This window comes from Bolinopsis microptera, chromosome 9 (genome assembly GCF_026151205.1).
Source record: "Bolinopsis microptera isolate Bmic1 chromosome 9, MBARI_Bmic_1.0, whole genome shotgun sequence".
NCBI classification, from domain to species: domain Eukaryota; kingdom Metazoa; phylum Ctenophora; class Tentaculata; order Lobata; family Bolinopsidae; genus Bolinopsis; species Bolinopsis microptera.
In genome coordinates this window covers 6,458,295-6,470,974 of record NC_087080.1, presented here as the reverse complement: position 1 = coordinate 6,470,974, position 12,680 = coordinate 6,458,295, and the positions used below count along the sequence as shown (strand labels likewise).

Below are 12,680 nucleotides of genomic sequence, written 5' to 3'. Positions count from 1 at the left end.
CGAATAAAAAGTTAGTCTCCAACTTTCAGCTTAAAGCCATATTATTCAAGTACTATAGAGGGAAAATTCTTATAAAAAAATCATCTACCAGAATTGACCATAAACAGCAGAATCAATGTCATGTGTCACCCAACCAGTTGGGCAGTAAGCACGTGTACATTGTACAAAGTACATTGTACAATGTACGTTGTACAAGATTTCATTACTGAGATATATAAACCTTAGTTGCTGGATCGATTACACCGTTAGGTCCTGTCCACTGAACAGAAGAAACGTCGTTATCTCCCTTGTAAGTGCAAACAAAGGCTTCTGTAGCCGTCTTCATAACAGTTTCGTCACCGAATGATGTTGATACCTCTTCAGAAAGAAAAGGTTATAACAAAAAATATTAGCAGCTTTATTTTGATATGGTAAAAAAAGGTACCAAGGTTTATAGTTGATCAAGCTTTTAGATAGGCCGGCAATAAGTTGAAATAAAGGACTTACGTCTCACAACAAGTTTTGCATCTTCAGATTCGAAGCCGTCGTTTGTAACGTCGCCAACCTTCGCGGATACTTTACAGTGATAGGCTCCATCTTCAGAAAATTGAGGATCGGCTATGTCGTAGGTGGAAGTGGCTGCATTTCCAGTATCCGTGTAGACAGGTGTGTCTGATCCGACCTTGTACCAAACATAGTTGGGTGTCCCAGTATTACCAGTTACTCCACATGTCAGGGAAGTTGCTACTCCAACTTCAGCGTAAACGTCAGTTGGGTTCGTGATTTCTGAGGGAATTCCACCATTATATTCTAAAAACCATCATCACTGATAAAGTAAACAGAAATGTGGACAAACAGCATTATGAAAACTAAGCCCGTTTAAGAACGGAAAAATCTTAATCTCCATAGTTATTACAGAATACCAGCTCTTAAATAAACAGACAAGATCTAATTTTCTATTTGTCTCACCAAACACGTCGAGGGTAGCGGTGATGGCTGATTGGCCCTGGGTCGCATCTGTGGCAGTACATGTGTATGTGGTATCCTCTGTTGGGGTTACGGTCAGTTCACTTTCCTGTTCGTCGTTCTCGTCCCTCACTGCTTCGGAAAGAGCGTTCACCACCTTCGAGTCCTGGAAGGGAGGATGGTTACTTAGTTAGGTGACTAATCTTGTCGTTGGTTTGATAGTATTGAGGATATATACTATTATCTGTTGTAAGCAAGTCATATCTTGGTGAATAAGTAGTATTTAATATTATAGCTATCGTATCCTGCAACCATGTCGTCAATACTTATGATTGGACTTAATTATTAAAATCCAGGACAATGTTTTATTTTTCAGTACCTTATCAGTCCATGTAAAGCTGAAGGCAGAAGTGACGTCAGTAACTTTGCATGTAAGGACTGATTCTACTCCAGACTTCACCTCTTTGTTTGTCACGGACAGACCTGAGATTAAAGTTTAGGTCACGGAAAACTCATATCTCCGCCACGAAAACAGTCGAATTCACGAAGCTAATAATTTCGAATTTTATAAATCAGCTTGCTAGCTGCACAGTGCACGCCCTGTAACTACACATGAATATAATGTGCTGTGTTGTGTACATACCATAAGCATCTAAAGTAAACGTAGCAGACAATGACTTGAATGTACACACGTACACTCCTTCATTGTCCTTCGAGACGCTAGCGAATGACAAAGTGCTCGTTTGCTCATCTTTATCGGAGTCGAACGTTCCCGCACTATAGAAGGCTGCGTCAGTGAACGACTCTCCATCCTTAGTCCAAGTTACTGTTCCTTCGCTGTCGATCTTACAAGCAATGCTTGCACTCTTTCCTACTTCCGCGTAAACAGCTCCGGCAGCCAGAGGGGTCGGCTCCAGTCCTGGTGGACACAGTTTTATTTTATTATTATCTAAATTTTAAAACAATCTCAAAATAGTAAAGAAACATCTTAAGAGACTGATAAGTGCCCAAAAAAACATAACAGTTCTCTAAAAAATAAAGGTTAATTATGAGGTAAATAAATTTCTCCACAAAACTCTGTTAGAGGTAGTAGCCCTAAGATCATAAAGATCATTAATATCACGTAATCACAGTTTTATTTATATATCTAATTTTATTTTATTTATCTAGATATGCAACCTTGTAAACCCAGTGAGTTGAGTTATATTGTATTGTATATCGAGTTATATTATTAGATGGTTAAAATGCTTCAAGTTGTCTGTTCTGGTGTTTATATAATGTTTACTGAAAAGGACTGCCACAGCCTGCATTTCTCCCTAAGCTAAAGTAGTCCTAAGTAGTCTTGAGTAGTTTTAAGTAATCCTAAGTAATCCTAAGTAATCCTAAGTAATCTTAAGTAATCCTAAATAATCCTAAGTAATCCTAAGTGATCCTAAGTAATCCTAAGTAATCCTAAGTGATCCTAAGTAATCCTAAGTAATCCTAAGTAATCCTAAGTAATCCTAAGTAATCCTAAGTGATCCTAAGTGATCCTACGTAATCCTAAGTAATCCTAAGTGATCCTAAGTAATCCTAAGTAATCCTAAGTGATCCTAAGTGATCCTAAGTAATCCTAAGTAATCCTAAGTGATCCTAAGTGATCCTAAGTGATCCTACGTAATCCTAAGTAATCCTAAGTGATCCTAAGTAATCCTAAGTGATCCCAATTAGTCCTCAGTAGTTCTAAGTAGTCCTAAGTAGACCACAAACAAACCTTGGATCTTGAGAATGATCCTGTGTTCGGAGACTCGGAGGATGCTACCATCATTATCCAGTCTACACGAGTATTCCCCGATATCCGCGGATGTGAAGCTGGCAATAGTAAGTTCTGATGAAATTACGTTAGCCCTCAAAACTTCTTCAAATGTGTTGGTCAGTTCAGTTGCTCCTGGAAATAAGAGATTAGGTACAGGGAAAGGAGTTCAAGTTAGCGTTACAATGATAAGAATGTGACTTGGAGGTTCGTTTAAATTAGGTGCAGTATCTTTTAAAAGTGAGAACCGATTGCGACTGTTTATTTTACGGATATCCATTTCAATCCTGCATCACACAATCTAAATCCAACAAATAAACAAGAATGGTGTATCATTTATTGTGACTGGTCACTTTATCAAGGTGAATATTTACCTTTGTACCAGAAAATGTCCAGTGAAGTATCACTTTTAACTGTACAAGTAAGGATAATTTTCTGGGCGGGAGCTTCTGTTATAGGAGATGAAGTGTGTTGCGGCATCTGGAGCACTGAAATATTGGTTTAATTAACTGATCGGTACGGAGGGTAGAACGTTAGCATGGTCTTGATTTGTGATATGTACGAGAATATGATAGACAAACGTGGTAAATCATTATTTGGTTATTTAAAAATGCAAAATGGTTTCACAACTTTTTAACGGTAAAGATGAGGTACATTTTTCCATTTCCCTGTGTTCTACTAGACTTACAAGCTGCAACGATATCGGCTTTCGCGGTTCCTTTTTCGGATGGCATCTCAGCAAAATCAAATTCACAAGTATATTCGCCATCGTCAGCAGAAGAAGGATTCGACTTGGTGAGTATAGCTTGCTTGCTATCAATCAGCTCCAAACCGAAGTCAGTAATTTGATCAGTGACGGTAGTTGCCGCAGCATCAGCTGTTGCTTTGTGCGACCATGTTACAGATGACGGGGTTTCCTTTCCCACGAAGTCACATGTTATCTTGAAGTTTGCGTTGGTGTGAACGTATTGCGAGGCTTGGTCAACAGTTGACACTGAAAGTACATTACAGTGGTACATTTAATTGGAAACAGATTGGTTTGGTCGAAAATAGCATAAGCTTTAATCACCAAAAATGTATTTTAACAGAAAACTCATCAAAATACAACTTGAATGTATAGCTGTAATAACTGTTATAGTAAGAAAGGGTGTCAATAGTTAGAAAAGCTGTATAATTACCTCTGACATGAACCTGGATACTCTCAATGTATTTTTCCGTATCAGAATATTTGAAACCGCAGGTATACAATTCGGCAAACTTTGGATCGTCTATTCCTTTCAAGGAAAGAGTTGTTGTTCGTTTCCCGTCAGCTCCATTTTCTCCTGTCGAACAATTTAATGATTACATTATTCATTCAGAAAATGTGGATAGAAATGAACTCATAAATTGGTCATCCCATATATTACAGGCCAGATAGTGGGGTGTATAAAATTACTTCTCATTACCTAATTCCACGAGGTAATCAGTGGCCATGGTGAGACCATCTATCTGAGTCCATTCAACTGATGTTGGACCAGTGCCTCCCTTCGTGAAGTCGAATACGCAGGATAAAGTGACATCTTGCCCGGTTGAGTAGGTAGTTGAACTCTGTGTTTCAATTTCTGGGATAGGTATTGTTAGAGAAGTCAACATGAAACCCTGCATTGTGCTGACTGCTGCAGCGATGGTTGAATAAAGTTTTAGCGACGCGTCACGCGCGCACAAATTAAACTCAAATCAACATACATTTTTTTAAAACAAGATAAAACAAAGATATACAAAAAAGAAAGATACTTAAAATAGAACGAGAGATTACCCCTGAAGTGTAGAGAGGTGACAGTCTCCAGTCCAGCAACACTGTCGGGGAAGGTGTCTCCTGCGTCGAACTGAACAGCACATGTAAACGTAACCACATCAGTGTATTTGGACTTGTCGACACTCAGAGTGGAGGTTATGGAGTTGGTGTTACTATCCCAGGAGGAGGCGGGGATAGAGTAAGCAGATCCGGCTGTTGTGTCCACTTCTTGGTTCGCAGCTGTGTACCATTTTACTGAGGCTGGTTCGAAGGTGCCGAAGAAGGTACAGTCGAGTGATTCTTCGTTGATCGTTATGGCATCAAACATTCCCAAAACTGAAAAGTTTACCATTTAATATGAGAGCAGCGAGATAGTATACCGGGATGTTAGCCAAAAATTTCGACCATCAAAAATGAAATATTATTTAAAATAACGAGGTTCAACGTCATGAGCATTGAGCACTTACCAGCGATGGTGACCTTAGTTTTCTTAGACAGAGGAGTGATGGTGTTTTTGTCGAAGTTGAAAGTACAGGTGTAGTCACCTCCGTCCTTCCCTTCTACCCCAGTGAACGTGTATGTGCTCACTTTGGTTTGGTCGTTTTCGTTATAGTCACCCGTTTCCACCTAATAGTTGAGAGGTTAATAGTAAATAAAGTCTATTATAATACTTAAATAATATTCAAGCTATGAAAACTAAGAGTATCATAGTATGTATTATAGTATGACTCCCTTATTCCCTTATTAATACAAAAACAGTTATGTAATTCTCGACGACGATTATGCATTTCTCAGATCGATTGGAAAGTTGCTGCGCGAAAATGACCTCAACATAATGTCATTTTTTCAAATACCATAAAATTCAAAATATCACAAAATCATACCTTGGAAGCATCGACAGAAGCACCACCTTGACCAGTCCAGACTACGCTAGAAACATCGTTATCTCCCTTATACGTACATACCAGGGTATCAGTAGCTGTCTTTACCGTCGTCTCGTCTCCGAACGAGGTCGTCAGCTCTTTTGGGTATACTATTAGACGTTAGGAACAAAGAAAATTGTTATGTCCAAATTGTGGAAGGCTGAAGAGTTATGTTTTCGTGAGGGGTAGTCAAGATAGATTTAATAACTTACGCTTCATGATCAGCTCAGTTGTGGCTGATTCAAACACATCGTTTGTAAAGTCGCCAACTTTCATGGCAACTGTACATTTATAGGCCCCGTCGTCAGAAAATTGAGGATCGGCTATGTCGTAGGTGGAAGTGGCTGCATTTCCAGTATCCGTGTAGACAGGTGTGTCTGATCCGACCTTGTACCAAATATAGTTGGGTGTTCCAGTATTACCAGTTACTCCACATGTCAGGGATGTTGCTACTCCAACTTGAGCCATAACTTCTGTAGGATCCGTTATTTCTGTAGAAATTACGATGTTAGAAAAACGGGTAAAACCAAACTAGAGTCTAGACCAAACTATTTGTTTCTTGAATAATTTTGATAAATTTCTTTATATTGACTTGGTTTGAAATTGATGTAACGCAGATCGAAAACAACTGAGTTCACTAAATGTCAAAAGTACAAACCAAAGACATTCAGAATAATGGTATCCTCAATTGTTCCCTTTCCTAGGGGATCGGTAGCGGTGCACTTATAGGTAGTATCTTGGGTCGGGGTAACTGTGATCTTGCTGTTTTGGACGTTATTTGAGTCCGGTTGTGAGTCTGTAACAGAGTTTACCGCACCGTCAGCCTGTCAACAGGTATTATTATTTTAATAAATTTGGGAGAAATTAATGGATCGGACAAAAAATGACTCGTTATAACTTTATAACTAATACGGCAGTCGGGACTCGTGGTATCTATGACTTTATAAGCTCATTGCAAGAATAAATAGTTACGAAGTTATAGACAAATACAGTTGTGGTAATTTTGTACAGTCCTCTTTTTGATTTATTGAGTATTGTGTCATATTAAAGTCCTCTTCGTTCAGTGCGCGCTACATAAGTTGGCATTTTTCAGGTTGAAGGATATTTATACAATTTATATTATTCCTTACCGAATCAGTCCATGCGAACGAAAACACTTTATTGCTGCCAGTTACACTGCAGATCAACTCAGTCGCTTCTCCTGACTTCACCTCTTTGTTTTGTACTTCAAAACCTGGGAAAAAATGTGTGGGATTAATATAAATCAGTCGAAGAATTTTCATTAAAAGGATAGCTTAAAACTGTTCCATCATATGATCATTCACAGTCGTTAACTTGATAATAATGTAAGACTTACCGAAAGCGTCCAAAGTGAAGGTGGCGGTCAAAGTCTTGAAGGTACATACATAAACACCCTCATTTGCAACAGTTACACTTGAGAAAGTGAGAGTGCTGGTTGTGGAATCATCTTGTGAGTTGTATGTTCCTGCGCTATAGATAGCAGCATCATCAAAAGCTGCGCCATCTTTAGTCCACGTGACGGTGCCTTCGTTGTCGATCTTACAGGCGATAGTTGTACTTTTAGTTTCCTCAATGTAGATACTTCCAGCAGCTTCTGGAGTTGTGTCCAGACCTGAATAGAATGTGTATTATAATCTACATAGATTGTAAGAGTGAAGATATGATGTGTGTTATAATCTACGTAGATTGTAAGACTAAGAGTGAAGTTAGAATGTGTGTTTATAGCAAGTTATGAATTCAAGTGTGTGTCATCAGATTGTGCGTCTTGAAAAATGTACTTAAAATAAAACAGCATTTTGTATTAACTTGACAGAACGGAGTAGGCTTGGTAGATGAGCAATAGGGATAGACTCAGACAGAAATTCATCCGGGTTCTGATCTTTATCCACGCATAAAACTAAAATGACGATTCAGGATGTAAATTTTGAGGAGTTGATCAATTTCAAAAACTAAACACTGAATTTTTACAGTGAGTTTGGCGAAGGAAAACTGTAAACAGGAAATCAAGCTGTTCTCACGATTCCCTGTTTCAGGGATCTACTACACTTGAAATGGCACAATCTTAAAATTGCAAGACCTTGAAATCAAGTTTAAACGGGTCAGTAGAGTGTAGTTTCCCCTTTTATCAAGATAATATTCGAAAGAATTGCGATATTGCAGTACTAAAAGTATACATTTGAGTTTCTTTAAACAAAAGCAAGGATCATGCGTGGTGACAAATTATGCAATATGCACACCAGCATCTTCTATGAGAATTTGTATCCTTTTGAGGGTGTGGGACCATTTACATATTACATATAAAAAGGTATATATCTGTCTGGGGTGTTACCAATTAATCACAAAACACGATAAGTTCACTAGAAGACCAACTGGTGCAAAATGTACAAAGGTTTTTAAGCGAGCTTCATGTGGTAGTGATGGTACAGCCATGAAAACGCAGAGTCCCTTGCCAAACAAGGCTCTGATAACTTTGACTCCGCAAGTGCTACTATACCAATTCCAAAAGTATTATGGAAGGGAGCGCTGCGGAGTATAAGTCATCGGAAAATGAGGATAAGTCATATACGTTGCCCAACACATTTTAAACGAGTATGGAGTCAAAACTCAAAAGTTCGCCAGATCAATCCCGAAACTTGCTATAAATTAGCCCGTAACTATAACTACGTGTTGCAATATTGATAGACGATACCTAAAGTTCCCTTGAAATTGAACATAACAGACTAATGAGCTAAGAGCTGGTGCAATAATGGAACCCAAACACCTGTCGAACAGTTCGTGACCATATTAGGAGTGTGTGACGTAATCATACCAAATATGGAAGTGATAACGAGAAAAGAGGTACGTGACAAATAACACGTCTTAGTAATGATAACTGGAATAAGTTCCATTATTGCCAATGCAATAGTAATACCTATATAATCATTAATCATCTTCATACATAGAAAGTTTTACAATTTTTGTTATTTATATTATCAATTTACGACTATTATTTTCCAAGTATTATTAATTTACGATCTATATTTTCCAATTATCATTATTTTACAATCATTATTTTCCAACTGTTATAATTAACGCGTGAATTTCGGAATTTTCGCGGATTCTTATCACCTAAACACATAAGGTGACAACTCACATAATTGACTTCTATTAAAACTTTTATGACCTCTAAACATACTTCGTGACTCGAGTCACGGCCTGCTTGTTCCGACTAACGTGACTCAATTTCAATCTGTTGTGTGATTGCGATCCAGCTTGACAATTTATTCGTTTGCCAAGATATGCCCTCTTTTGTTTCGTTTAATCAAATATATATAATAAAGAACTTTAGTGGGAATATTTTTAGAAAAAAAAACTTGTTCTATTATATTATCTATATGGGCAATTTTATGTATACTATTACCATTTTTTGCGATAGTTAAAGTAATATTATCTCTTTAGCATTATTTAGTATTTTTTGATTTTATGAGACCCGTGTTTTGTTTTTAACTTTCTGCTCCGATGAGGAGAGAAAGTTTTTTGAGGAGAGCTGCTCAGACATGGGCACCGTATTGTGTAAATTATTTAGTTATATGTTATATAATATCTTTGTCTCGTAGTAGCGGGGTAGTAAATACAGTGTTTCGTTTCGTTTCTAGTGTAACTCAGGCCTACGGCCGGGACGTCACTATCGCAGTTGAAATTAAAAAGTATAAACTTGCTTAGTCGTAAACACGCATCAAGCAATCAAGATAAATTTGAAAAATTTCATGTGACAGTATAGTAGAACATATCCAAAACAAACTTATGAAACTTTAACTATGTGGATGAATAGAAAACACTTAATCTCAATTAACAATTACGGAATGTTGCGACCACTACATTCTTATGTTATGTAAGAGAGGGAGAGAGAAAAAGGGAGGGAGAGAGAAAATGCGAAACTTACCTAGTTGAGTATAAGTTGACAGTCAAACTTAATTAGCGTGATATCCAAGTGCAGGTAAAGCGAGAAACTTTAGTATCAAATTGGGGACAAAACCATTAATGAAACCATTCAAGTAAGTTAAACTTTGTATAGGACAAAGTTGCGAGAGCTGCTTCTTTGTTTTATCGAGATTGTAACTAAAAGTAGAAAACCCAAATGTACTTACTCTCCAAAAATTACCTAATAATGAATGGACCAACAAACAAACTAACCTTGGATCTTGAGAATAACGCTGTCCTGGGTGACCTGGCTGGTGGACCCATCCTTGTCTAGTCTACAGCTGTATTCGCCAGCGTCAGAGTTAGCGAAGCTATCTATTGTCAGAGTTGTCTTGACAATCTTCGTAGACTCGTCAAACTCCTCGAGAAGGTTTTTCAAATATGTATCACCTGCGAGAGGGTCGATGGTTAACTTTTTTTTCTCTATAGAGATCAATTAAATTAACTTATTGATCACTGTGTTGTAGAACTTTTTGCTGATTTATCTGAAACCATTTTAGTTATACATCTATTATACAGTAAGTTAATGTGACTGACCTTGGTACCAGTAAATATCTATAGTTACATCGTTGACAACAGTACAAGTCAAGTCGACCTTAATTCCAGGTGGTTCGTTTATCGGTGACAAGTCCTTTTGTGGCATCTGTAACACTGAAACGGTGTGGTTTTAGATAAAATTAATCTTTATACAAAGTTCACCATTTCAAACAAATAATTCAAATTGACGTCAAATTATTTAAAATAGTCTTTTTGACTGGAACTTACGAGCAACGATGACATTTTGCGTTCCGGTTGGCTTCAAAGAGGGGTTAGTAGCAAACTCCCATTCGCAATCATATTCGCCATTGTCATCAGTTGTATGCGGGCCTTTAGTGAGCACAGCCTCTGTATTATCTTTAACCAAAGCCAGGTCAAAGTTATCAGATCCTGAGGTTATTGGAGAGTACCCGGAGTCGTTGGGTCCTTTGTAGGACCACTTCACACCAGTAGGTTTCTCAGCTCCAACGAATGAACAGATTATCTTGAAGTTGGCGTTGGTGTGGTAGTATTTGATTGGGTCCACGTTCACCACTGAAAAGATAGCGTTATTAACCCTGCAGGATTTAACAATTTTTTTCATCCATTACTGCAGAACATAACTAAAACTTAAGAAATACGAATGCCATAAAATGTCGAAGGGGCCTCCAGGTTATTAGTACAGGGAAATCCGTCTGAAAAAAATCGATCTGCTGACACACGAAGCTTACAAAGGATTTTTGACGTTTTTGAGTCCTAATAGGTGCCCTCTATGGCTGACCAACTTTTCCAAACTTTTCCACGTGGCTTAAGGCCACTTTTTGCCACTTTACCACTTTTTACCACCTTTCTTATTTGTCGAATATCTTTAGTTGTGAACATCGTAAAAGGTTGCGAATCAATCGAGTGTGTTTATATTATCAGGAAGAAAAACTTTTGTTCTAACAATTTTTACGTCAGATAATAATTTAATTGGATAATTATCAATTAACCAATTAGCAAAATTCTAAAAATTTTTTATTGGCTAAAAATGATCGGAATAGCTTAAAACACGGAGAAAGGTAGTTTTTAGAAAAAATTTGAAAATTTTTAACTTACATTTTTTTTTCGAGACTTGGAAAAATTTCGAAAATTCAAAATATTGTTTTCCGCCAAAAGTGACCAAATTGCATGAAACGCGGAGAAAAATGATTTTCAAAAAAACTTAGTCAATTTTTCGTTTCAAGAATTTTGACCAAAACCCATAATCATGGGTAGAGTGGACCGCTGCCAGTGTCTCTCTTTCCCAAACAAAAGGAAATGATATTAATTTGATTGACCGTTCTCAAATGCAAAATGATACCGAGAATGAAATCGGTCGCTCGCTTTTCCCATTCATTCACGGCTTACGAATTGTAATAGGTTTCGATTGATTAGGTACATCAATCAGATGCTGTAAAAATCTCTTTGGGTTGCGTTCGGGTCGATACCTAGTATTTCGGGGTAAGGGTGGTAGTTATTACTTATTGAATTAGCTGAAGTTTATTGAATCTTTATTGCTGAGTACAGCTGCCTTTGGGTAGTTCTTCTTAATCTATTACAATTGTAAATGAATGGGAAAAGCGAGCGACCGATTTCATTCTCGGTATCATTTTGCATTTGAGAACGGTCAATCAAATTAATATCATTTCCTTTTGTTTGGGAAAGAGAGACACTGGCAGCGGTCCACTCTACCCATGATTATTGGTTTTGGTCAAATATCATCTCTTTTTGATTATAATGTCACTGTCAGGGTACTTTATAAAGTCGAAATATAAACTGATATCTTCATTAATAAGGAGGAAGTTTCAACAATTTTGAAATTTTTCCTTTAAAAACATTTCCTTGTGTTTAGGTAAGCATATCGGTCGATCACTGACTGAATATGCCACTTAATACTCATTCAAGTTGGCATTAAATTCATTTATAATGACATTAAACTGTCGTGGCAAAGCAGAATTTGTTGGAAATCACAAATGAGCAAAATTCTCACCTTTCGCACGTGCAAACTTTGAGCGGACGTTGCGTGCGCATCCAATATTGAATCGCCGTAAAATTTTGCATGTAATTGTTGTATATATAGCTTGATAAACATGCAAAGTTTCAAAGTATTTCAAGAAGAACTGTAATCACAACGGCACTCTAAAGTTGACAGAAAATGACGAAAACAGCAATTTTCAGTGATTTTAGCAATTTTCTATCAATTTGGGCGTGTCCCCACGTGTGCAACTTTTCGATTTTTAACTTTAAAACTAGCCTAATGCACAATTTATATCTATAGGAAGCAGAACTGAGCTCCACAACCCAAGGCATGGCCCAACACCAGAGAATACTAAATCGCAAAATTGACGTTTTTATAAAATAATTCTTCAAAAAAGCACAAACTTCAATGACGAATATCTTTATGAAGGAGCAAGCTAGAAAAACTTTCCGGTAGATTTTCAGAATACTTGAACAATTATCTACGATGAAAATGTCCTCAGATTTTGAATAAAATTACTCCTTAATGGTGTAAAATCGATTTTAAAAGTGACTACTTTGTCAAAAATCAAGTTTTTAAAATGGTTAACTTGATGACGTCATCAAGTGGTGATGATGACGTTAATTTAAATTTTAATATAATGTAAACTGAAGTCTAAACAATTATCTTCAAGACCTGTGGTCCGAGATGGCTGTATCTTTAAAGCTTCTGAATCTACAGACACCTGAATATAGCCTATAATTGACTGGC

At 37.2% G+C, this 12,680-nt stretch overlaps 1 protein-coding gene across 2 annotated transcripts in view; it reads right to left on the bottom strand.

Moving 5' to 3' along the window:
* LOC134820576 (titin-like) overlaps positions 1-12,680 on the bottom strand; it is a 46,066-nt gene that overhangs the window by 10,235 nt on the left and 23,151 nt on the right. The window contains exons 42-61 of one of the 2 annotated variants that reach the window (XM_063831031.1): positions 10,181-10,486; positions 9,953-10,066; positions 9,629-9,805; positions 6,792-7,067; positions 6,565-6,668; positions 6,093-6,258; positions 5,647-5,925; positions 5,396-5,544; positions 4,979-5,138; positions 4,533-4,847; positions 4,183-4,338; positions 3,916-4,059; positions 3,426-3,731; positions 3,112-3,225; positions 2,699-2,872; positions 1,589-1,864; positions 1,325-1,428; positions 949-1,111; positions 487-765; positions 221-357 (exon numbers count right to left, since the gene is read on the bottom strand). In XM_063831031.1, the coding sequence (XP_063687101.1) occupies positions 221-357; positions 487-765; positions 949-1,111; positions 1,325-1,428; positions 1,589-1,864; positions 2,699-2,872; positions 3,112-3,225; positions 3,426-3,731; positions 3,916-4,059; positions 4,183-4,338; positions 4,533-4,847; positions 4,979-5,138; positions 5,396-5,544; positions 5,647-5,925; positions 6,093-6,258; positions 6,565-6,668; positions 6,792-7,067; positions 9,629-9,805; positions 9,953-10,066; positions 10,181-10,486 (3,899 nt within the window). The remainder of the gene's footprint in view (positions 1-220; positions 358-486; positions 766-948; positions 1,112-1,324; positions 1,429-1,588; positions 1,865-2,698; positions 2,873-3,111; positions 3,226-3,425; positions 3,732-3,915; positions 4,060-4,182; positions 4,339-4,532; positions 4,848-4,978; positions 5,139-5,395; positions 5,545-5,646; positions 5,926-6,092; positions 6,259-6,564; positions 6,669-6,791; positions 7,068-9,628; positions 9,806-9,952; positions 10,067-10,180; positions 10,487-12,680) is intronic. The other variant, XM_063831032.1, reaches the window with a different exon arrangement.